The following is a 24,763-nucleotide window of genomic DNA, read 5'->3' as shown; positions in this document are numbered from 1 at the left end:
TCTGGAGTGTGCACTGGATCCTGAGCGGCCATGCAGCGGATTATGTGTATTTATAGCCACGCTGCTAATCACGACGCTACACACAGAGAGAGAGAGAGAGAGAGAGAGAGAGAGAGAGACGGCGATTAACGATAAACCTGACGAATATCCTGATTAACGAGCGCCGTAACAAATCCACCACTCACACGCGTGTGCTTTTTACGATTCATTTCTCGAGTATTTATAAATGTCACAATTCAAAAGAAGACGCTTCTTCTTCAAGTGTATTAGCTCGCTAATTAGGTCGCTAACAACAAGAGGCGGAACTGCAAGGTGTTGACGCACGTAATTGGATGTGAAATTACAAAATTAATCCGATACGGAGGCTCCGTTCGTGCGTTAAGGTGAGCGACGGGTTCTTCACACGTGTGTGTGTGTTCTCAAGAGACGTAAAATAAAATGGTCTATAAGGAGGAAACGTGATAAAGTAACACACAAAAACGTAACCATTTTAATTTATGCCTCATTGGAGCTATGATGCTAATGTTGCTAGGAAATAATGTAAGCTTATGGCTACCAGTTTAGCATTTATGCTAGCTGTAATTTGAGAGAGAATTCTAGATGCAGTGTGTGTGTAGCAGTCATTCCTCTGTCTCCATTGTTTGTGTGTTTGTTTGTGTGTTTGTGAGAGTGTGTGTGTGTGTGTGTGTGTACATGTGGTTTCTTAATAGAGGTTACAGGAGTTAATTCCGCAGCTCCTTCTGTTCATCTAAATGCATGAAACAGCCAGAATCAATTACAGAGAGCAGATGAGAAAATGCGGGAGAAAACACACACACACACACACACACACACACACACACACACACACTCACACTCTCACACTCTCCTGGCGGTGTGTGAGCTGTGTGTTCTATAATCTTAGTATAAAAATAATTTTGAAAAAATCACTGAGTCTGATTTAAGAGCTGAACTGAAGAATTTTTCTGATGACTCACAACTGATAGCTAGAGCGTGTTCCCATGGTAACGTTTCCAGAGGTTGTTCCTGTGGTTACTTTTAACTAGAAGATGTTTTCATGGTTTCTTTCAGGTAAAAGTCGTAGATGATAGTAGTTTTAGTCATTTATTCTTTAGTTTTAGCTTGGAGTTGTTTCCATCGATACTCTTGGCGAACAGTCGTTCCCATGGTTACCTTCAGCTAGAAGTCATTTCTGTCGATACTCTTGGTAAAACGTTCCCATGGTTACCTTCAGCTAGAAATTGTTACTGTCGATAATCTTGGCGAAACGTCGTTCCCATGGTTACCTTCAGTTAGAAGTCGTTTCCTTGGTTATTTTAGCTAAAAGTTGTTTTTTGAGTTACTTTCAGCCTTTTTTCCGTCGTTACTTTTTGTTAAATGTTGTTCCTGTGGTTGCTTGTAGAAAGAAGTTGTCTCCATTGGTACTTTTAGCTAAAAGTCGTTTCCGTGGTGACGTTCATCTAGAAATCTTTTTCCTGGTTGCTCTTTGCTAAAAATTGTTCTCATTGTTATGTTCAGTTCAAGGTTGTTTTCGTGGTTACGTTTAGGTAAACGTTCCTGCGGTTAGTTTTAGAAAGGCGTTATTTCTGTGGAGCGAGAACTTTTTTGGTTCTGTGGATTTTAGCTAGGAGTGTTTAGCTAGGAGTGTTTAGCTAGGAGTGTTTAGCTAGCAGTGTTTAGCTAGGTGTGTTTAGCTAGCAGTGTTTAACTAGGTATTTTTAGTTACTATTGCTATTAATTATTAGTAACTATAATGTTACTAGAACTCGTTTCTGTGGTTATTTTTAGTAATAAAATCTTTCCCATGGTTGCTTTTAGCTAAAAAAGAAAGAGAGAGAGAGACAGATGGAAAGAAATAGAGACACCCACACACACACATACGCACACTAATGAAATGAGGAATTTATTGTGTGTACGTGAGGTTGTGTGTGTACGAGTGTGTGTGTGTACGAGTGTGTGTGTGTGTGTACGAGTGTGTGTACGAGTGTGTGTACGAGTGTGTGTACGAGTGTGTGTACGAGTGTGTGTACGAGTGTGTGTGTGAATGAGTGTGTGTGAAAGAGAACAATATCAGAGCAATAGAAATGCCGAGATGAGAAAAGCGAGTGGGGGGAGGGGCAGAATGAGGGGGGAGGGGGGTATTAATGTGGCAGACAGACAGAGGGGGGGTTTGGGGGGTTTAAGGGGGGTTTGAGGGGCAGTTGAGGGGCAACGGAGTGTGAGAAAATCTCCCATAAGCCCTGGCGTCTGTGCTCTTCCTGTAATTTATTCAGCGCTGAACAATGAGCACAATGAGCGAGACGGAGCGGGGGAGGGGCGGCGAGAGAGAGGGGCAAAGACCACCGAGACGTCTGATTGGTCATCAGGGAGATGACTCGGACAAGCTCATTGGCTGGGGGGTGAGGGGTGGGGGTGTCGTGGAGGGGGGTGGAAATGGTAAGCCGAATGGTTGACACGGAAATGGGAAAAGCAGAGCTGAAGCTGATTGGTTGATGCTGAACGGGAAAACTGATCTGATTGGATGATGAGGCAAGAGACAGTCGAGCTGATTGGTTGATGGAGTGGATTAATTGTGAGAGGAGATGATTGTGAGTGAAGATGAGCTGGATTGTGAATGGATGAAAGAAGATCTCAGCTGATTGGTTGACAGATGAACAGAATTGGTCGATAGGGAGAGAAGTGAGAGAAGATGATTGGTTGAGAGGAATGGGAAATCCGAGCTGATTGGCTTAGAGAGGAAAGGGAAAGAATACTAATTGGCTGATGGGGAATCAGCAGGTAAGCAGGAAATCCAAGCTGATTGGTCAGCAGGGGAAGAGGAAATCTAATCTGATTGGCCAAAATGGGAAATTATGTAAATGAGTTTTCTATGCTCGGCTCTTTCCTTAGCATCTTCCTCCTGTATGTTTTGTTTTTCAGAATCATCCACTTCCTGTATATCAGCGCTAATGGCAGCTCTAGCACTTCCTGTTCCTGTGTTTCCCATGAGCCCCTGCAGTTTCCTGCTCGTAACCCCTCCATAGACATTCCTCCATTAAAGAGGGATTCCATCAACACACCAACCGGCACTTCACAGGTCAGAACACGTGTGTGTGTGTGTGTGTGCGTGTGCGCGCTATGACTGAGGGGGTGTGCGGTTTGGGACACGCCCACAGTGGAGTGATGATGGTGTTAATGTGCATTATATAGTGAATAGGGGATGTGCGGTTTGGGACACGCCCACAGTGGCGTGATGATGGTGTTAATGTGCACTATATAGTGAATAGGGGGTGTGCGGTTTGGGACACGCCCACTGTGGAGTGATGATGGCTTTTAAGTGCACTATATAGTGTATATGGTGTGTGGTTTGGGACACGCCCACTGTGGAGTGATGATGGCGTTTATGTGCACTATATAGTGAATAGGGGATGTGCGGTTTGGGACACGTCCACTGTGGCGTGATGATGGTGTTTATGTGCACTATATAGTGAATAGGGGATGTGCGGTTTGGGACACGCCCACTGTGGAGTGATGATGGCGTTTATGTGCACTATATAGTGAATAGGGTGTGTGTGGTTTGGGACACGCCCACTGTGGAGTGATGATGGCTTTTAAGTGCACTATATAGTGAATAGGGTGTGTGGTTTGGGACACGTCCACTGTGGAGTGATGATGGTGTTAATGTGCACTATATAGTGAATAGGGGATGTGCGGTTTGGGACACGCCCACTGTGGAGTGATAATGGCGTTTAAGTGCACTATATAGTGAATAGGGGGTGTGCGGTTTGGGACACGTCCACTGTGGAGTGATGATGGTGTTAATGTGCACTATATAGTGAATAGGGGGTGTGCGGTTTGGGACACGCCCACTGTGGAGTGATGATGGTGTTATTGTGCACTATATAGTGAATAGGGGATGTGCGGTTTGGGACACGCCCACTGTGGAGTGATGATGGCGTTTATGTGCACTATATAGTGAATAGGGGATGTGCGGTTTGGGACACGCTCACTGTGGAGTGATGATGGCGTTTATGTGCACTATATAGTGAATAGGGTGTGTGTGGTTTGGGACACGCCCACTGTGGAGTGATGATGGCTTTTAAGTGCACTATATAGTGAATAGGGTGTGTGGTTTGGGACACGCCCACTGTGGCGTGATGATGGTGTTAATGTGCACTGTATAGTGAATAGGGGATGTGCGGTTTGGGACACGCCCACAGTGGAGTGATTATGGTGTTTATGTGCACTATATAGTGAATAGGGGGTGTGTGGTTTGGGACACGCCCACTGTGGAGTGATGATGACGTTAATGTGCACTATATAGTGAATAGGGGATGTGCGGTTTGGGACACGCCCACTGTGGCGTGATGATGGTGTTTATGTGCACTATATAGTGAATAGGGGATGTGCGGTTTGGGACACGCCCACTGTGGAGTGATGATGGCGTTTATGTGCACTATATAGTGAATAGGGTGTGTGTGGTTTGGGACACGCCCACTGTGGAGTGATGATGGCTTTTAAGTGCACTATATAGTGAATAGGGTGTGTGGTTTGGGACACGCCCACTGTGGAGTGATGATGGTGTTTATGTGCACTATATAGTGAATAGGGGATGTGCGGTTTGGGACACGCCCACTGTGCAGTGATGATGGCGTTTATGTGCACTATATAGTGAATAGGGTGTGTGTGGTTTGGGACACGCCCACTGTGGAGTGATGATGGCTTTTAAGTGCACTATATAGTGAATAGGGTGTGTGGTTTGGGACACGCCCACTGTGGCGTGATGATGGTGTTAATGTGCACTATATAGTGAATAGGGGATGTGCGGTTTGGGACACGCCCACTGTGGAGTGATAATGGCGTTTAAGTGCACTATATAGTGAATAGGGGGTGTGCGGTTTGGGACACGTCCACTGTGGAGTGATGATGGTGTTAATGTGCACTATATAGTGAATAGGGGGTGTGCGGTTTGGGACACGCCCACTGTGGAGTGATGATGGTGTTATTGTGCACTATATAGTGAATAGGGGGTGTGCGGTTTGGGACACGTCCACTGTGGCGTGATGATGGCTTTTAAGTGCACTATATAGTGAATAGGGTGTGTGGTTTGGGACACGCCCACTGTGGCGTGATGATGGTGTTAATGTGCACTATATAGTGAATAGGGGATGTGCGGTTTGGGACACGTCCACTGTGGAGTGATAATGGCGTTTAAGTGCACTATATAGTGAATAGGGGGTGTGCGGTTTGGGACACGTCCACTGTGGAGTGATGATGGTGTTAATGTGCACTATATAGTGAATAGGGGGTGTGCGGTTTGGGACACGTCCACTGTGGAGTGATGATGGTGTTAATGTGCACTATATAGTGAATAGGGGGTGTGTGGTTTGGGACACGCCCACTGTGGAGTGATGATGGTGTTATTGTGCACTATATAGTGAATAGGGGGTGTGCGGTTTGGGACACGCCCACTGTGGAGTGATGATGGTGTTATTGTGCACTATATAGTGAATAGGGGATGTGCGGTTTGGGACACGCCCACTGTGGAGTGATGATGGCGTTTATGTGCACTATATAGTGAATAGGGTGTGTGTGGTTTGGGACACGTCCACTGTGGAGTGATAATGGCGTTTAAGTGCACTATATAGTGAATAGGGGGTGTGCGGTTTGGGACACGTCCACTGTGGAGTGATGATGGTGTTAATGTGCACTATATAGTGAATAGGGGGTGTGCGGTTTGGGACACGCCCACTGTGGAGTGATGATGGTGTTATTGTGCACTATATAGTGAATAGGGGGTGTGCGGTTTGGGACACGTCCACTGTGGAGTGATGATGGTGTTATTGTGCACTATATAGTGAATGGGGGATGTGCGGTTTGGGACACGCCCACTGTGGAGTGATGATGGTGTTTAAGTTATTAAAGTTCTTATTTAAATTAGGCGTTTATGTTTTGTTTGTCAGGAAAGACAGAAAGACTACGTAACAACAAAAACATTTTCGTTTCAATATTTTATAGATTTTTTGGAAATTTTTATAATTTTAACTATTTAAACACTGTTATTGAAATATTTTAAATAAATATATATATTTAAAAAAGCGTTAAAAGTGCTTTTTTCTTTGATGACTGACAGCTCTACCATTCAGCCAAAAATATATTTTTCATATTTAATATATAATTTTAAAATTATTTTTAAAAATCTCAAATAACATTAAAGGGAATTAGTAATAGTAATATTAATAGTACTATTTTTTTGTTTATTTTTTGTTTGTTTTTAAAAAAATCACGTTAATGACATTAATTATCTAATTTATTGTTTACAACATTGTTATTACAATATTATATTTTAATTTTAAATAATTAATATGATCTATACGGGATAAAAATATTTTTAATATAATTTTAAAGTCTAAGAGAATTAACTAAATAACGTAGGAACTATGAATATAATGTATGAATATGCAAATAGGACACGCCCCCACATCCTCTCGCTATATCCCGTATCACCAAGATTAGCTAATGTAGCTAGCTGGCTAGTTAGCTGCTAGTAAGCTAGCTCAGCACGGTGAGATTTTATTCTCCAAGTCTCGATTTACATCATCGTTATGTTCTCACTGATTTATTTTAATGTTACCATGACAACTAAAAGTGGCTCAAGGTTTCGAGGTATCACATCGTCATCCTCTGATCATTTGCATATTGAATGTGATTGGCTGAAAAAACTGTGGAGGTTATTTAGTGACATCGCAAACTTTGATGGTACGTAGCTCCGCCCCCAAGTCAGTTTAATACAGAAGGAAATGGAAGAATGTTACTTTTTTGTCACAAAAAAATTGACCCGAACGCCCAAATCCATGTTTTATTTTAATGTAACGTTTGAAGTTCAAGGAATTTATTTTGTTGTTGGGTTTCATTTTAGCCGTAAATAACCTCAATTGTGTCTGATTAGCGGTTTTTAGCTAAAGGTTACGGTAGCATATGTAGCTTGCTAACGCGGGTGTATTAGTTATTGATATTTATGAAACATGAAAACGAATATCACAATATATCATTTAATTGATTATTGATACAAACCTTATGAGGCAGTTTTACTTTTTAGAAAAATACAATTGATCAATGAGTTGAAAAAATAGCTAGGCAGACATGTTGCTAATCTCACACACACACACACACACACACACACACACACACATTCTTGGCATCGGTTCAACATGAAGCTCAGATGGCTGTGAATAAAAACAGCCTCTTTTTGCTCAGCATGCTCATTCCGACGCTCTCTCCAGGTACCCACATTCCCGCTTTTCCATCCGTCCCATCCTCCATTTTTTTTTTTCCTTTTTATCCCTTCATCATATTTTTCTGTTTTTGTTTCCTCCTGGTGTCCTTGCAACCCAAACAAGGAAGTAAAAAAAAAAAAAAAAAAACACGCTTGCCTGCAGGTCATGATTAATTTATCATGTCATCTGTTTGTTGTGTTTTTTTTTCCCCCGTCCTTGTAAGTGAGACAGGAGGAAAGGAGAGAGTGTGAGGAGTTTGTGAGGACAAGGATATAAAGGGGGAAGAAAAAGAGAGCGATTGAGACAGAAAGCCTCGTTCTCTTGGCTGCGTTTCAGCGCTGATAAAATGGCGTCGTGTTCGGAGAGACAGCCAGGAAAAGAAGGCGCTCCTGGATCGTCTCAGTAGTCCTGATTTCTTCTCTGTTACTGAAAATTCCAGACAAAATAAATTAAGCTATTGAGGTGCTGAACGGACGCCAGCGCTGCTCTGAAGGCATTTCAGGTTTTGCCAGTCGAGTCGAGCTGAAGGACATCCGAGCTTTTTTAACCTGTTTTAACCCAAACAGCCGCTCGCTGTTTCATTTCTGAATCCCGTTTCCCCTTTAAAGAGCCGTTTGATCCTGGAGCCAAAGCTAGACTGCAGTCTGGGAAAGCAATCTTTTCCGACGGAAAAACATGACGACGTCCCAGATTTTAAGATGTGAACTGCTCCTTTGTCGAAGCGTGATCGCAGTTCCGAGGCTGGCGGTCGACCAATCAAAGGCGTCTTTCTGCGTAGATTTGTTGTGATTACTGATTATATCCGGTTCTTGCGCCTCTGGACCCGGGAATGCGAAGTTACGGATACATGAATGCTTCTTTCATGACCACCTTTTTTGCAAATACCGAAGCGTGTGGGCTTGGGTTTTGGTACGGTCAAGTTTTTTTTTTGATGATATGACTTGTGTTTTTGGTTGCGTATTTCGAATTTGTGCAGATCACAGAGGATAAAAAAAGGTGCATCAACGTGAATCAATTCTGTTTTCTGTTTTCATCTCACGTTTTAGAAGCAGCGTTTCTGTTTGTACGCAAGCAGCAGCGCTCCAGTTCAGGCTGCAAGGTTCTTTTGGCATGGGTTGAGCTGAAATTCAGCGAGGCCTCGTGTCTGTGAGATAAGGACGCCTGGGGAACGTGGATAAGGCGGCATGAAGGCGAAAAAATTTTTATTTTGACAAACCGGGTGCATTTTTGCTTGACGTTGAACGTAGAGTTAAACCTATTCGATGCTTTTTGTGCCATTGATTGATGGTTGCGTTGATCACGAATGATAAATTATACAGCTTTAATGAAATGAAGCCTGAAGGTAAGACAAAAAAAAACATATTGCTGTTGCTAGCTCTAGCAAAAGCCCAGTCTCTTTTGTGGCTTAATTAATTAATAATGAATTGAAGTTTGCCTTTTGGGAAGTAAACACGCTCTCAGTAGCAGAGCGAAAGCCTCGGTTGCATTTGCATTCCAAGATCAATGCCTTCCAGCCTGTTTTCCGCCATCATTTCACAACACTATTGATTACCTGCTGTCTCATGATTGATTACGCTGCCTGAGAAGTAAACTACACGTCGATTCTGAGTTCTCCAACCCTACGGTGATCTACAGTAGCGATGTGGTTCTGAGTTTTATAGCGAGCTAGCGGAGTGTGGGGAATGATGGATGAGGGACTGCTCTCGGTTTCATGCAAATAAATGAACCTCCATTTCCACTTCAGCTTTCCTTGCAGGTCTGGCGAAAATGAGTAATGGCGCTTCTTTTCCAGATGCTTCTAAAGATGTGTAATATTATATACATGGATGTGCTTCATCTAATATGACCAGTGACACGGTCCAGGGAGCATTGCAATAATCTGGAAAAAAGCTAGGCGTGTATGACAAATATCTGGTGTAGTGGAAGGAAAAAGCCATAGATCACTGTCAGATACTTTTTTCTATGCTAAAGGGAAGTGTTTTCACTAGTTCTCAGGCTGAGGTTTTGTCAATCCAGTTAAAATTATTCCAGTTGCAGATTCCCAGGACCTAGGAACATTCCCAGGTTAATTTTAGTAATCTTTGAGCCTCACAATTATTTTCTTATTATCTGTAATCTGTAGCTTTATTTTACCTGATTGTTTGATTCTTAAATGTGACTTACTGTTGAGCAGTTTGATTAGGTTGAAATTTCTTGCAGATTACTCCGTTCTGATTAAATTGTATAATCTGTTGTTCAGATTACTCATGAATTATTAAATAGGCTGCATGTAAACATGGCTTGTGTGTACACACCTGTTATCAAGATGTCTTATCATCTTTTTGCTTTTTCCTGTCTTTACAGTGCTGCCCAATCAGAGTGGCCTGGGAGCCCAGCATGAGAATTTGCTTTGGGGCAATCCAACCACCACCCGCAGCAGCTGTACCAATTCGAATCAAGTGATTATTGATGAAAAGGACACTGAAACTCGGACTTCCAGTTCCCCAGAGTCATTAGAATGTGTATTGGATGCTGACACGTCAGCAGTCGTGAATAGCAGCATGAGTATGGCTACAGGAGCTAGCCAACACAGCCACTACCCAATCAGCAAAGCCAGTGTTAATCACTCCTCAAGTATGTTCTCTAGTCAGGGTGGCCCCAACAGGGGTTGGGCCTCTGAGGGCAAACCTGATTTGTCCATGGGTACCAGAGGCCAGTCCAATTGGGGCTCTTCAAATATAAACTTGAACCCCAGCGCTAACCCTGCCGCGTGGCCCGTACTCGGACATGATGGCCCAGGGGTGGGGACCAGGCCTGGGGGTATGGGTGGGTCAAGTTCAGTCCCATCCAATGTCTGCGGCCCAGGAGGCGTCGCACCTATTCAAGGCACCAATGGAAATGGAAACCTTGTAGGAGACTGTGCTTGGGGAAACCCAGACACCCCGGAGCAGCACCAGTCCCCAAAAAGCATGACTTTCAGCATGGAGCCCCCGAACCTTAAAACTGATGGATTGAACACTAAAACAGAGCCAATGAGCCCTGCTGATGGTTGGGGGAGAAATATGAGTCAGTCACCCACTGAGCCAGCCACTGAAGATGGTACTGCTCGGTGGGGTAATGGAGACGCCAAGAGTGGAGAATCAAAAGACTCAGGCTGGGATTCTGGTGGCATCTCCTCTTGGGGACAGGGGGGAGGTGAGGCAAACTGGGGCCATTGGAGCAAACAGTCAAGCACCGAAGGTACCAGGTGGGATGCAAATGATGGTCCCACTCAGGAGTCAATGAATTCCTGGGGGACTGATGCTCCAGGCAGCGAAGGTAGCAAGGACAGCAGTGAAGGACGTGAAAGTCAGAGAGAAAGGTCCTCCAGTATGGATGTTCCACTTCTGCCAAGGCAGGACCTAGATCCTCGTGTGCTGTGCAACTCCGGCTGGGGACAAACCCCTGTCCGGCAGCATACAGTCTGGGAAATGGATGAAAATCTTGGCTCCAAGGATGAGGGTGGCACTGAAGCTTGGGGTACTTCCTCTAATGCACCTTCAACTGGATCACCACCTCATGCAGGATGTGCCAATCCCAACCTAAATGTACCTCCTAGGATGGACTCTGGGAGCAAGACTGAGGGGCTTTCTCGAGTTATGCCAACACCACGCTGGGGAGGATCATCCTCACCAACAAATCAAGCAAGCACTGGGTGGGGAGAGCCACCTGCTAATAAGAAAGTGTCCAATGGCTCTGTTGGTAGTTGGGGTGAGCCAGTGCCAGATGGCCCCAGCACCAATGGTTCTAGTGGCCAGTTTTGGGGATCAGAGGACAAGTCTTCAACCTGGGATGATGGTCCTTCCCAAGTAAAGGCACAACCTGGAGGAAATGGGCATAGTTCTTCCTCAGGCTGGGGAAATTGTGCAAGTGGAGATTGGGGAGAGCCTTCAGAAGGGAGGATGGAAGGTTCACGTACTTCCTCTTGGGATGGAGATGGAGGGAGCTGGAAGGAAACCCAGAAGGGCTGGGGGAAAGCGGCTCCACCAGGAGGTGAAAATTGGCGTGACTCGCAACGCCCAAATGGTCCTGTACAGGGTTGGGGTGGAAAGAATCCTCAAGAATCCATGGGGTCTTGGGGTGGCCCAAACTCTGTGAAGCAGAGTGGTTCTGGCTGGAGGTCTACAGGAAGGCAGGATCCAGGGGACGAGGCTACAGGCTGGGAAGAGCCTTCCCCTTCCTCAATCCGAAGGAAAATGGAGATTGATGATGGAACTGCCACTTGGGGAGATCCTAATTCCTACAGAACCTGTGTAAACATGTGGGACAGAAATAACCCCTCCTCCCAGGGCAACCCAGCTACCAGCAACAATGGGGGCAACAGCATCAACCATACAGGGCCTAACCACCACAGCCACAGTCAGACTCCGAACCACTCTGACGGCAAAAGCAATGGTTCTCCTAACCAGCTAGGACCTCCTCAAAATAGGATGCCCAAGGTGAACCCAAGTAAGTGAAGTTATATGTTTTGGTTTAGAAAGCGAAATCATTGTGTACCGAATAGCACAATTACAGTGTCACTAGTTTGCTAAGTAAGGAATAAACCGTAAACTCCTCTGTCCTGAAGGTGTCAGACAAGTTAAAGTTACAGCTTTTCCTCTGACTGTTACAAAGCACTGACACTGGAGACTCCTTCCGTACAGAAAACTTCACCATATCAACGATTCCTTGTGAATGAAATGTTACTATATAAACAATAACGTATTAGAACGAGCACATTAATATAAACCTGTGATTTGCAGCTGCACTACTGTCAGAGCTGCTGTTATAGAAAATTAATGAACATCTCCTGACCAGTCAGAATCCAGAGTTCAGCAGTCACATGATATAAATCTGAAGTAAGCTACAAAAAATCTCCTGTGTGTGTGTGTGTGTGTGAATGTAATGAGAGCTTGAAGGAGCTCTTTCCCCAGAGCTGGCACTAGCCTGGCTGTCAGGAGTGAGCTTGATGCAGGAGTTCTGTTTCAGAGCTTTAACAGAACCATGTGATGGCATGCATTCTGCACTGCTTCGCTGCCAGCTGGCCTGCGTCCTGCAGTTAAAAAGACACGTCCGCCTTGTGTTTGGCTTGACAGAATCGGCCCTCGGGCCCTGCTCCCGGCCCCATGAAAGCTTTCTATTTCTGTTCTTGGCAGCGTTCAGGAGCGATGGCAGACAAAGACGTTTGCTGTCTGTATTTTTTTTTCCTCTGTCCTCCTGAGAGCAGGCTCTGTGCTCCACTCTGCATTTATGAGATTGTGTTACTACTTTTTTTTTTCCCTGCAGAACGATGCAAACAAATATTCGGGTGCCAGGCCACGGAGAAAGTTTTCATTTCTAGTATTTTTTTTTTTCATTTCAGGCTCATTCAGGCTTACTGGTATTTTTTTTTTAAAAACGTTGTTTCTGCATTAACGAACAAAGAATTGCGTAATTGACGTGAAAACACGTGAAAAGTTTTAAGGAGTACTCTTAACCATTTGTTGTCTATTCGGTTCAAAATGACTTGTTTACACTGGAAAAATACTTAAAATGTTTTTCCAGTGGCAATTGTACCTTCTCTGGTGCATCACCTTCCTTTTTAATTAGGAGAATCTCCAGACATGTTTGCCAAAATATTGTTTATTATGCTAAAAATAAAGATTAGATATCTAAACAGCCCAGAACAATATGACAACCTTCACTGCTAGCTAGTAAACAGACTGTTTATTTGTAGGCTGGGGGGAGCTCCCCAATGTTCAGCCCAAATCTGAGTCCTGGGGGGAACCGGATTCCTCGAGCCCCACGGTGGATAACGGCACTGCTGCCTGGGTGAAGTCCCCCAAAGCCGCCGGAGTCTGGGGAGAAAACAGCCACGAATCCAGTGGAACCTTCGGCAGAGGCTCAGGAACCTCCAAACCAGGTGAGATCTGGGATTCTGGGAATGTATCAACTTCTTAATTTGTGTTAAAGTTAATGTGTGTGTGATTTTACAAGCTTTAGAAATATTGGTAAAAATGGTAAAATTGGTAAAAAATTGGTAATGTTGTTTTTGAACCTTACTAACCCCTAGTGGTTGGACTGCATATCTATGACATTGTAAAGTCATTGTTTTCTTGTTTTTAAAAAGAATTTTTGATTTTGCTCTTTTTTTTTCCCACAGCCCCCAAATCTATGCAAGACAGCTGGGGGTCCGGCGGGGAGGAGATCAGCGTTAGCAGCAGCCAATGGGATGCTGAGGATGGGGACATGTGGACTAGCCCCACCTCCCAGGACAACACTTCTTCCTGTAGTTCCTGGAATCAGCCCAAGAAAGGCCTACAGAAGGTACGAGCCATTTACACATCTCAATTAACATCAAACAGCAACATATTGGGTTAATTGGTTTAACTAATTAATTAATTAATTGTTTTTTGTTAAAGTACTGCTCAAAAATAGAAAACAGGAAAACAGCACTTTTTAAAGATAGTATCTTCAATATAGGAACTTTATTTTGATATTATCTATTTAATTTATTTATTATTAATACCACTGGAGGTTCTTCTCAATGCAGATCAATTCATTCTTTCATTAATTGTTCATTAATTAATTATCAAATGTTTGTTCGGTCACTTAAGTTTAAATTCATAATCTTTATTTATTTATAAAGTATGATTCATTATGTCGAATATGAAGAATCAACTGCTAGTATTTATTATAAAAATATTATATGTTTTAAAGTTCTTTATTTATTCTATTCATTGTAAGCATTTAATTTTTATTTATTCAATTATTATTTATTCATTTATTAATGATTTGTGTGTGGGTTTTTTTTCTCTTCTCAGGGGAAAATCCCAACCAAACAGGATGAAGTTTGGATCATGAACCGACTGATCAAGCAGCTCACGGACATGGGCTTCCCTGTAAGCTACCAAATAACCTTCATATCAGATGTTTATGGTTTTCATGTGAGATATCATAAACATTTTACACTGGGAAATAGCAAAGAGTAAAGATATACAAATACAGAGCCATGGTTCATTTGTATCCAAGAAAACCTGGAGCTTTATAGACAAGTTCCTTGAAATATTGGTGTATTAAATTCTATTAAAGTGTAATACCACCTTAAATACCTCCTTAAATACACCTTACAGCCCATGTTAAATACTATCTTGAATCCCCTTGAAATACCACCTTAATTCTACCCTAAATGCCATCTTAAATCCACTTGAAGTCCATCTTAAATACCACCTTAAATATATCTTGCATACATCTTCAATACCGCCTTAAATCCACCCTAAATACTACCTGATATGCAACTTAAATCCACCTTAAGTACCCTTTGAATCCACTTTTAATGTCACCTTAAATATCATCGTAAATCCATCTTAAATACCGCCTTAAATCCACCCTAAATACCACCTGAAATGCAACTTGAATCCACTTTAAATGTCACCTTAAATATCACCCTAAATCCATTTTCAGTGCTGCCTTAAATCTGCCTTAAATATAATCTTATATTCAGCTTAAATCTGTTTTAAATACCGCCATACATCTGTTAATCACCAACTTAATTCCACCTTTTATCCATTTTAAATTCACCATGAATACCACCTTAAATTCTCCTTGAAGACCACCTGAATCTCCTTAACCCCATCTTAAATCCACCTTAAATACCACCTTAAATTCTCTAAACCCCAAATCCCATTAAATCTACTTTAAATCCACCTTAAATCTGTTATATCCACCTTAAATACCACCTTAAATTCTCCTTAAATCCATTTTAAAATCACTTTTTAACCAGGTTGTTAATTGGGCTTTTTAATTCAGTTGTGTATTACATTAGGTGTGTGTGTGTGTGTGTGTGTGTGTGTGTGTTTCAGCGGGATCCTGCAGAGGAGGCACTGAGAAGTAACAACATGAATCTGGACCAGGCTATGAGTAAGTGTCAAACTCACACATATTTACAAACACACACACACACACACACACACACACACACACACTTTGGCTCATTTTTCGGTCTGTGTTTAGGCGCTCTGCTGGAGAAAAAGAGCGATGGAGAAAAGCGAGGGATGAGGACGCTGTTGTGTCGCCCTCCAAACCTCTCGAAAGACTCGTCACTGGACCGAACCGCCTTCCTGGACAAGGTACTGAGCTTTAACACACACACACACACATACACACACACCTACACACATACACACACACACACACACACACACACACACACATACACACACACACAGATATAAACATGTCCTGAGTTGACCTGTTTTCTGCTGTGTGTTTATAAGGACGGCGGATTATCGGATGACACGCCCACATCACCCTTTATTCATTCTCCTGGCCTCAAACTGACCAATAGCAGCCTTCCTAGCCACGGCATGGGCGGAGTCTCACCAGGACTAATGCAAAACATGAACAGCAGACAGGTGAGTGAGCCGAATATTAATAAAAATTCCAGAAAACTTTTCATTGGTTAAAGTGCATTTTATTAATTTTTTTATGTTGTATAATTTGTCTTATTTCTTGCTTTTTTTAATGTTGAATTGTTTGTGTGTGTGTGTGTGTGTGTGTGTGTGTGTGTTGTTTAATATAGTATTACTACTATTACCTGTAGTTTGTAATTTTATGTAAAGCACCTTGGAAATTGTTGAAAATTATAAATATAAATAAAATATATTAAAGAGTGTGTATTTTTTTCATCTTTCTCTCTTTCACAGATGAATGGAATGTTTGGCAGTAATGGAGCAGCACAATCCAGGGCTCCGCCCCCTCAAGCACTAAACTCCGCCCATCATCCCCCACTACGTGCTCAAGTGCCTCAGTTTCTCTCCCCTCAGGTGTGTAAGATGTTTTTACTCCAAAAATTCCAGCCCAGCATTGCATCCCTACCGTACTGTCTCCCGTCATTCCGGCCCAGTGTTTCAGCTCAATCATACTGTTTCCCAACATTCCAGCCCAGTGTTTCAGCTCAACCGAACTGTGTCCCAGCATTCCGGCCCAGTGTGTCAGCTCGACTGTACTGTTTCCCAACATTCCGGCCCAGTATGTCAGCTCGATCGAACTGTGTCCCAGCATTCCGGCCCAATGTTTCAGCTCAACCATACTGTGTCCCAACATTCCGGCCCAATGTTTCAGCTCAACCGTACTGTGTCCCAACATTCCGGCCCAGTATGTCAGCTCGATCGAACTGTTTCCCAGCATTCCGGCCCAATGTTTCAGCTCAACCATACTGTGTCCCAACATTCCGGCCCAATGTTTCCGCTCAACCGTACTGTGTCCCAACATTCCGGCCCAGTATGTCAGCTCGATCGAACTGTTTCCCAGCATTCCATCCCAACATGTAAACCCAGCATTTTGTCAAATCCCAACTGTATTTCAACAATCCAGCCCAACATTTTGTATCACAGCATTCCAGCCAATCTCTTTATCCCAACCATACTGTATCCCATCATCCTGGCCCAGCATTTTATTCCAGTCATGCTGTATCCCAAGATTACAGCCCAATATCTTATCCCATGCATCCTATATCCCAACATTCAGGCCCAAAATATTAACCGAACCATACAGTATCCCAACATTCCGACCCAATGTTCATTTCATCTCAGTTGTACTGTATCCTAATATCCGGGCTGTATATTCTATTCCAAACATTCCGCCCCAAAATATTCTGCTTAAACATGATGCTCCAAAATTTTATTCAAACAATACAATATCCCAACGTTCCTCTCCCACAATTTAGCTCAGCATTCCGCTCTAGCAATACAGGACCTCAGGGATTCGCCACAACATTTTTCCCTCATCCATGATGTACCCCCGCTTTTTTTCCCATGACGTTATTTACGAGGCTGTAGTGGAAGTGAACGTGATTCTCACTGTACTGTAATCTGTTCTTGTTGTTCAGGTTCAAGCACAGCTCTTGCAGTTTGCAGCAAAAAACATTGGCCTGAATCCTGCACTTTTAACCTCACCGATAAATCCTCAACAGATGACCCTGCTTTACCAACTCCAACAGCTGCAGATGGTGAGAGACGGAATGGGAGAGGGAATGGGAGAGGGAGGGACTGATGGAGGGAATGACTGACACTAAGGAAAAGGATGGAATGAGGAATCTTGTGATTGAGGGAATGAGGGTGTGTAACAGATGGACAGAGTGACTCAGTGACGGAATTAGGAACGGATGATACCATATTCCAGTGATAAAGTATTCCAAAGTTCCAGCCCGATATTTTATTCCGCCCCATACCATATCCCAACATTTCAGCCAAACATTTTATCCCAATATTCCAGCGTTCCCGCATGTTCCAACATTTTATCCCAATATTCCAGCGTATCCCATCATTTCAGCCCAATATTTTATATTCCAACAATCCTGACCAACATTTTTTCCCAAACATACTGTATAACAGAATTCCAACCCAGCATTTTATCCCAAGCCTACCGTAGCCCGACATTCCGGCTTAAAGTTTGTATTCAAACATCATTTTTATCCCCAACATTTGATCCCGGCCACACCGTATTTCAGTGTTGTGAGAAGGAAGGAAGAAGGGTGTGATTGCAGAAAACAGTGACTCAGTGACGGAATCAAGAAAGTGGATGAGGAAGGAATTTATAAAGGAAATGAGTAAGAGAGAAAAAGAGTAATAGAAGGAGTGATGGCGTAACGGTGGAAATGTGTGTGGGAGGCAGCAGATACTCCGTTTTTTTTTTTTTCCTGCTCTGTCTGTGAATTCTGGTGTTTAGAAATGTACAGACCATGACGCGTTTTCTCTTTTTAATGGTATTCCTCCATTACCTTCTGGTTTTTCTCTCTTTCTGTCTCTTTCTCTTCCTCCATCTCACCCCGCCTCCGCTCTCTTCTGCCTCTCTCTCTCTCTCTCTCTTTCTCGTTTTGCCCTCCCCTCTTGTCTCACCCCCTCCTCTATCTCTCTCTCTCTCTCCTCCTCCTCCTCTCTGTCTTTGTCTCTCTCTCCCTCTCTTCCTCCTCCTCTTCTGTCTCTCTGCTTCTCTCTCATCTTGCCCCCCATCTCACTTTCTCCTCTATCTCGCTCTCTCTCTCCCTCTCTCCCTTCTCTTCTGTCTCTGTCTCTCTCTCTCTCATCGTGCCCTTTCTCCTCTCTCTCTCTCTCTCTCTCTCTCTCTCTCCCTCTCTCTTCCTTCTCTACTGTCTCTCTCTCTCTCTCTCTCCCCTCTCCCTCTCCCTCTCTCCCTTCTCTTCTGTCTCTGTCTCTCTCTCTCTCACATCATGCCCCCCCGTCTCACCCCTTCTCTATCTCTCTCACTCCCTCCTCCTCTCTGTCTCTCTCTCTCTATCTCTCTCTCTCTCTCACACATCATGCCCCCTCGTCTCACCCCTCCTCTATCTCTCTCACTCCCTCCTCCTCTCTCTCTCTCTCTCTCTCTCTCTCTCTCTCTCTCACACATCATGCCCCCTCGTCTCACCCCTCCTCTATCTCTCTCACTCCCTCCTCCTCTCTCTCTCTCTCTCTCTCTCACTCTCTCTCTTTCCCCCCTCTCTATCTCTCTCTCTCTCTCTCTCTCTCAGGCATATCAGCGTTTGCAGATTCAGCAGCAGATGATGCAAGCTCAGCGAAATGTTTCTGGTCCCATTAGACAACAGGAGCAGCAAGTGAGGAAACACACACACACATATACACACACACATATACACACACACACACTCACACACACACCATCTTTTCAAATTACACTTCTATGTAATTCACATTTGTGTCATTAAAAAAATTGACAGCCTCAATATTTTATTAATATTAATATTTAATCCCAGAATTTCTCCCCAAAATTCCACCCTACAGTTTCACCACAAGATTTTTTTACAGCACTACCGTATCCCAAAAAATTCTACACCAGCATTCTATCTCAAACCTACTGCATCCCAGTGTTCTGCCTCAAAATTCCACCCCAAGATATTTTCTACCACACTGCCGTATCCCAGAATTCCACTGCCGTATCCCAGAATTCCATCATAACATTTTATCTCAGCCATAATGTACCCCAACATTCTGCTCCAACATTTTGCCTCAAGATTTTTTTTTTTACAACTCTACTGTATCCCAACATTCCAAATCAACATTTTATTCAAACACTACTGTATCCCAAAATTCCACCTCAACGATTTATTCCAAAACTACTGTATCCCAGCATTCCAAATCAGCATTTTATTCCACCTCAATGTTTAATTCCAACCCTACTCTATCCCAACATTCCAAATCAACATTTTATTCCGACAGTACTGTATCCAAACATTCCAAATCAACATTTTATTCCAGCATTATCCCGACTGTATCCCGACATTCCACCCCAACATTCCAGCCAAACGTTTTATATATACATTTTTTCCAACCCTACTGTATCCCAACATTCCAAATCAACATATTATTCCAACTTTGTTGTATCCCAGCATTCCACCCCAGCATTCCTGCCAACCATTTTATGTACATTTTATTCCAACCCTAATGTATCCCAACATTCCAAATCAACATTTTATTCCAGCATTATAGTATCCCAACATTCCACCTATCTAAGCCAAACTGTATCCCAAAATTCCCCCCAACATTTTATTTTAACCATGTCCCAAAATTCCGCACCAGCATTTTTTTTTTCCAACTCTACTCTATCACAACATTTTATTCCAACGCTACCGTATCCCAACATTCTGCCCCAGCGTTTTATATGCACCATTATGTATTCCAACATTCCACCCAGTGTTTTTAATCCCACCATACTAAATCCCAAAATCCACCTCAACTCTTTATCCCAGGATTGTATCCCAACCACACTGTAACCCAATGTTATGGTACAGTACGACATCATTAATGTTCTGCTCCAACCATAGTGAGTTTTTATTTTAGGTTTACACAGTTCTCCTAGCTAAACTCTCATCCCTCTCTCTCTCTCTCTCTCATCTCTCTCTCTCATCCCTCTCTCTCTCTCATCCCTCTCTCTCATCCCTCTCTCTCTCATCCCTCTCTCTCATCCCTCTCTCATCCCTCTCTCATCCCTCTCTCTCATCCCTCTCTCTCTCCCTCTCTCTCATCCCTCTCTCTCTCATCCCTCTCTCTCTCCCTCTCTCTCTCATCCCTCTCTCTCTCCCTCTCTCTCTCATCCCTCTCGCTCTCTCTCTCTTTCTCTATCTCTCTCTCTCTCTCTCTCTCATCCCTCTCTCTCTCCCTCTCTCTCTCATCCCTCTCGCTCTCTCTCTCTTTCTCTATCTCTCTCTCTCTCTCTCTCTCATCCCTCTCTCTCTCTCTCTCTCTCTCTCATCCCTCTTGCTCTCTCTCTCTCTCTCTCTCTCTCTCTCTCCCTCTCTCTCTCTCTCCCTCTCTCTCTCATCCCTCTCGCTCTCCCTCTCTCTCTCATCCCCCTCGCTCTCTATCCCTCTCTTTCTCTATCTCTCTCTCTCTCCCTCTCTCTCTCTCTCTCTCTCTCTCTCTCTCTCATCCATCTTCCTCTCTCTCTCTCTCTCTCTCTCTCATCCCTCTCTCTCTCTCTCTCTCTCTCTGGCAGGTTGCACGTACAATCTCGAACATGCAGCAGCAGATTCAGCAGCACCAGAGGCAGTTAGCTCAGGCCTTGCTGATGAAGCAGCAGCAGCAGCAGCAGCAGCACCAGGCCTCGTCCGCTCACTCGTACCCCAGCCTCAGCAAGCCAAACCTGGACACCTTCCCAGGAAACTCCCAGGCTTCTTCAGGCCTCTCCATGTCAGACCTGCACACCAAAGAGCCGCACACGTCTCCCAGCTCCTTCAGCTCGTATCCGCTGTGTAAGAAACACTCCAGGCTTCCATAAACACAGTGCATTTCTTTAACGCATAGTGAGGCTTCTGAGTATAAAAACGGATTTATGTATTTATTGTTTCTGTGTGTGTGTGTGTGTGTGTGTGTGTGTGTGTGTGTGTGCAGCTGGACTGAATGGGAGTGTGGGTGTGGGCTGCATGGACGCTCTGAAGGACACTCAGCCCCAGCCTCAGTCTCGGTTATCCCAGTGGACTCACACCAGCTCCATCGACTCCATCAGCACCACCACCAGCCCCAGTAAATCATTTCAACCGACTTACAGTTCAGGACTTTTATTCCAAAATATAAAGCCAGATAAATCACTAAATCAATAAATAATTAGGTAAATAAATTATCAGATAAATAAAGTCAATCAAGCAATCAATCAATTAATAAATCAATCAATTAATTAAGCAAATATAAATAAATAAATAAATAAATAAATAAATAAATAAATAAATATTCAGATAAAAATATTTGGATAAACAAACTAACAGGTAAATACATGAATAATGAGTAAATTATCAGATGAATAAATTATAAATAAATTATCAGATGAATAAGTCAGTCGCTTAATCAAACAATCAAATAAATAAATAAATAAATCAATAACAGGATAAATAATAATATAATAAATATTCTGATAAATGAGTAAATCAATTAAACAAACAAATAAATAAATAAATATATAACTGGATGAATAATGATATAATGAATATTCAGATCAAAATATTTGGATAAACAAACCAACATGGAAATAAATTATCAGATAAATAAGTCAATCAATTAATCAACGAATGCATATGTAAATAAATAAATAAATAAATACAAACATAAATTTAAAAAATGGATAAATATATAACTGGATAAATAATATAATAAATGTAAATAATATAATAAATATTTATATAAAAATATTTGGATAAACAAACAAATAGGTAAATAAATAAATAAGTAAATAAGTAAATAATCAGATAAATAAATAAATAACTGGATAAGTGAAAAATTGTTGGATTAAATAAATAAATAATATCATTTGTTATAAGAAATAATCATAAAAAATTTGATAACAAACAAGTGAATAAATTAAAAGATATGATGAATAAAAAATAAGTAATCAGCTGAATAAATAAATAATCAAATAAATAAATTGTAGTTCAAATAAATGAATAAATTAGATAGATAGATAGATAGATAGATAGATAGATAGATAGATAGAAATTCAAGTTAATTAATGAATTATCTTAAGTTTGGACTTCTAATATCGTTCTGGTGCTTTTATTTATTTTATATGCTCCTAACAGAAAAAGAGAATTGATATCATAAAGAACATGATTAACGTAATCCCTCCTTCTTTTTTGTTCTTATTATATTTGGGGTTTTTTGTTTGTTTGTTTGTTTGTTTATTTGTTTTTTTTTGGTTGCTTTAATACAGCGTCAGTAAGCGGTGGTGTTTTCTCTCTCAGGTGCTCCATCCTCGAGCCACGCTGCCAACATTAAACCCGTGATGGAGGATTCTTTCAGTCCTTATAACCTGATGTCCAGCTGCCAATCTCCCAGCAGCCCCTTGGGGGCACCAGAGAGCTGGCCACCGGGCAAAAACACTAAGGACAAAATGGCCAACGGGTCGAACGTCAACTGGCCTCCGGGTAACAGAGCTGTTCTGAGTGATCACTCGGAGATCGCTGAGATTTATCCTTAATCCTGTTTTTATTTCAGAGCACTTCATCGTCTTTATCTTTGTTTTATCATCTCAGAGTTTTGTCCAGGAGTTCCCTGGAAAGGTCTGCAGAATATCGACCCCGAGTCTGACCCCAACGTGACCCCAGGAAGTGTTTCTGGCTGCCCCACAATCAACACCAACATTCAGGACGTTAATCGCTACCTGCTCCGGGACAGGAACGGAGGTGTGTGTGTGTGTGTGTGTGTGTGTGTGTGTTAGTGGATTGACTATATGCCCAGGCACACAGATATACTTAGAGACAGACAGACAGAGAGACAGACCGATATACAGACAGAAAGAGAGGTAGAGAGACAGACAGAGAGACAGACAGATATACAGACAGAAAGAGAGGTAGAGAGACAGACCGATATACAGACAGAAAGAGAGGTAGAGAGACAGACAGAGAGACAGACAGATATACAGACAGAAAGAGAGGTAGAGAGACAGACAGAGAGACAGACAGATATACAGAGAGACAGACAGATATACAGACAGACAGAGAGGTAGAGAGACAGACAGATATACAGAGAGACAGACAGATATACAGACAGACAGAGAGACAGATATACAGACAGACAGAGAGACAGATATACAGACAGACAAATATACAGAGAGACAGACAGTTATACAGAGAGACAGACAGACAGACAGACAGAAAGAGAGGTAGAGAGACAGACAGAGAGACAGACAGATATACAGAGAGACAGACAGATATACAGACAGACAGAGAGACAGATATACAGACAGACAGAGAGACAGATATACAGACAGACAAATATACAGAGAGACAGACAGTTATACAGAGAGACAGACAGATATACAGAGAGACAGACAGATATACAGACAGAAAGAGAGGTAGAGAGACAGACAGAGAGACAGACAGATATACAGAGAGACAGACAGATATACAGACAGACAGAGAGACAGATATACAGACAGACAGAGAGACAGATATACAGACAGACAAATATACAGAGAGACAGACAGTTATACAGAGAGACAGACAGACAGACAGACAGATATACAGAGAGACAGACAGACAGATATACAGACAGATATAAACATGTACATACAGACAGAGAGACAGACAGACAGATATACAGAGAGACAGACAGACAGATATACAGAGAGACAGACAGTTATACAGACAGACAGATATACAGACAGACAGATATACAGACAGACAGATATACAGACAGAGAGACAGACAGATATACAGACAGATATACAGACAGATATACAGACAGATATAAACATGTACAGACAGATGGACAGACAGACAGAGGGATAGAGAGACAGTTGTGATGTGTAGTTTGACGTCACTCCTCCTCTCCGTGTCCTCCAGGTAAACTCTTAGACATGAAGTCCACCTGGTCTACAGGTTCCGTCTCACACACTCAGGCCTCGCTGTCCAATGAGATGTGGAAGATTCCTGTGGGTGGGCGGAGCTCTGGAACAGTGCCACGCCCCCCGCCGGGCCTCACTAATAACAAACACAACAGCAACTGGACACCTGGACTGCTGAGCAACAGCTGGAGCAGAGACTACTCCTCAGGTTTATACCCTGTTCCCTTCCTCTTTCCTTTCCTTCTTCTCTTCCTTTCCTTTCCTTTTTCTCTTCCCTTCCTTTCCTTCTTCTCTTCCTTTCTTTTCCTTCTTCTCTTCCTTTCCTTTCCTTGTTCTCTTCCTTTCTTTTCCTTCTTCTCTTCCTTTCCTTTCCTTCTTCTCTTCTCTTCTCTTCTCTTCTCTTCCTTTCCTTTCCTTCTTCTCTTCCTTTCTTTTCCTTCTTCTCTTCCTTTCTTTTTCTTTTCTTTCCTTGCTTTGTTGTCCCTCCCTTCTCCTTCCCTGTCCATTTCTTTTCTATTTCCTGTCATCTCTTTACTTCTCCTTCTTTCTCCTCCCTGCCACTCTGCTCCATCCTTCCTCTCTTCCCTCTCCTTACTCTCTTTCCTTTCCTTTCCCTTCCTATCTTCCTTTCTTACATTCCCTTACTTTCTTCCTTTCCCTCTCTTATTTCCTCTTTCTTC

General features: G+C 42.7%; 1 protein-coding gene across 4 annotated transcripts in view; it reads left to right on the top strand.

Annotated features, from left to right (window-relative positions):
* tnrc6c2 (trinucleotide repeat containing adaptor 6C2) overlaps window positions 1–24,763 on the top strand; it is a 41,410-nt gene that overhangs the window by 5,682 nt on the left and 10,965 nt on the right. Inside the window, exons 2-17 of one of the 4 annotated variants that reach the window (XM_053228599.1) lie at window positions 2,920–3,076; window positions 9,600–11,723; window positions 12,970–13,155; window positions 13,396–13,559; window positions 14,057–14,134; window positions 15,095–15,152; window positions 15,246–15,361; window positions 15,509–15,646; window positions 15,938–16,057; window positions 17,122–17,241; window positions 18,763–18,846; window positions 20,745–21,000; window positions 21,140–21,271; window positions 22,480–22,662; window positions 22,771–22,920; window positions 24,082–24,291. In XM_053228599.1, coding sequence (XP_053084574.1) covers window positions 9,797–11,723; window positions 12,970–13,155; window positions 13,396–13,559; window positions 14,057–14,134; window positions 15,095–15,152; window positions 15,246–15,361; window positions 15,509–15,646; window positions 15,938–16,057; window positions 17,122–17,241; window positions 18,763–18,846; window positions 20,745–21,000; window positions 21,140–21,271; window positions 22,480–22,662; window positions 22,771–22,920; window positions 24,082–24,291 — 3,922 coding nt within the window. In that variant the 5' untranslated portion in view covers window positions 2,920–3,076; window positions 9,600–9,796. Of the gene's footprint in view, window positions 1–2,919; window positions 3,077–7,334; window positions 8,166–9,599; window positions 11,724–12,969; window positions 13,156–13,395; window positions 13,560–14,056; window positions 14,135–15,094; window positions 15,153–15,245; window positions 15,362–15,508; window positions 15,647–15,937; window positions 16,058–17,121; window positions 17,242–18,762; window positions 18,847–20,744; window positions 21,001–21,139; window positions 21,272–22,479; window positions 22,663–22,770; window positions 22,921–24,081; window positions 24,292–24,763 lie in introns of those variants that run through there. The other 3 variants (XM_053228605.1, XM_034314575.2, XM_053228608.1) reach the window with 3 other exon arrangements.

This window comes from Pangasianodon hypophthalmus, chromosome 2, assembly GCF_027358585.1.
Source record: "Pangasianodon hypophthalmus isolate fPanHyp1 chromosome 2, fPanHyp1.pri, whole genome shotgun sequence".
Lineage (NCBI taxonomy): Eukaryota > Metazoa > Chordata > Actinopteri > Siluriformes > Pangasiidae > Pangasianodon > Pangasianodon hypophthalmus.
The sequence above is the reverse complement of the archived record's forward strand: the minus strand, read 5'-3'. Positions and strand labels throughout refer to the sequence as shown.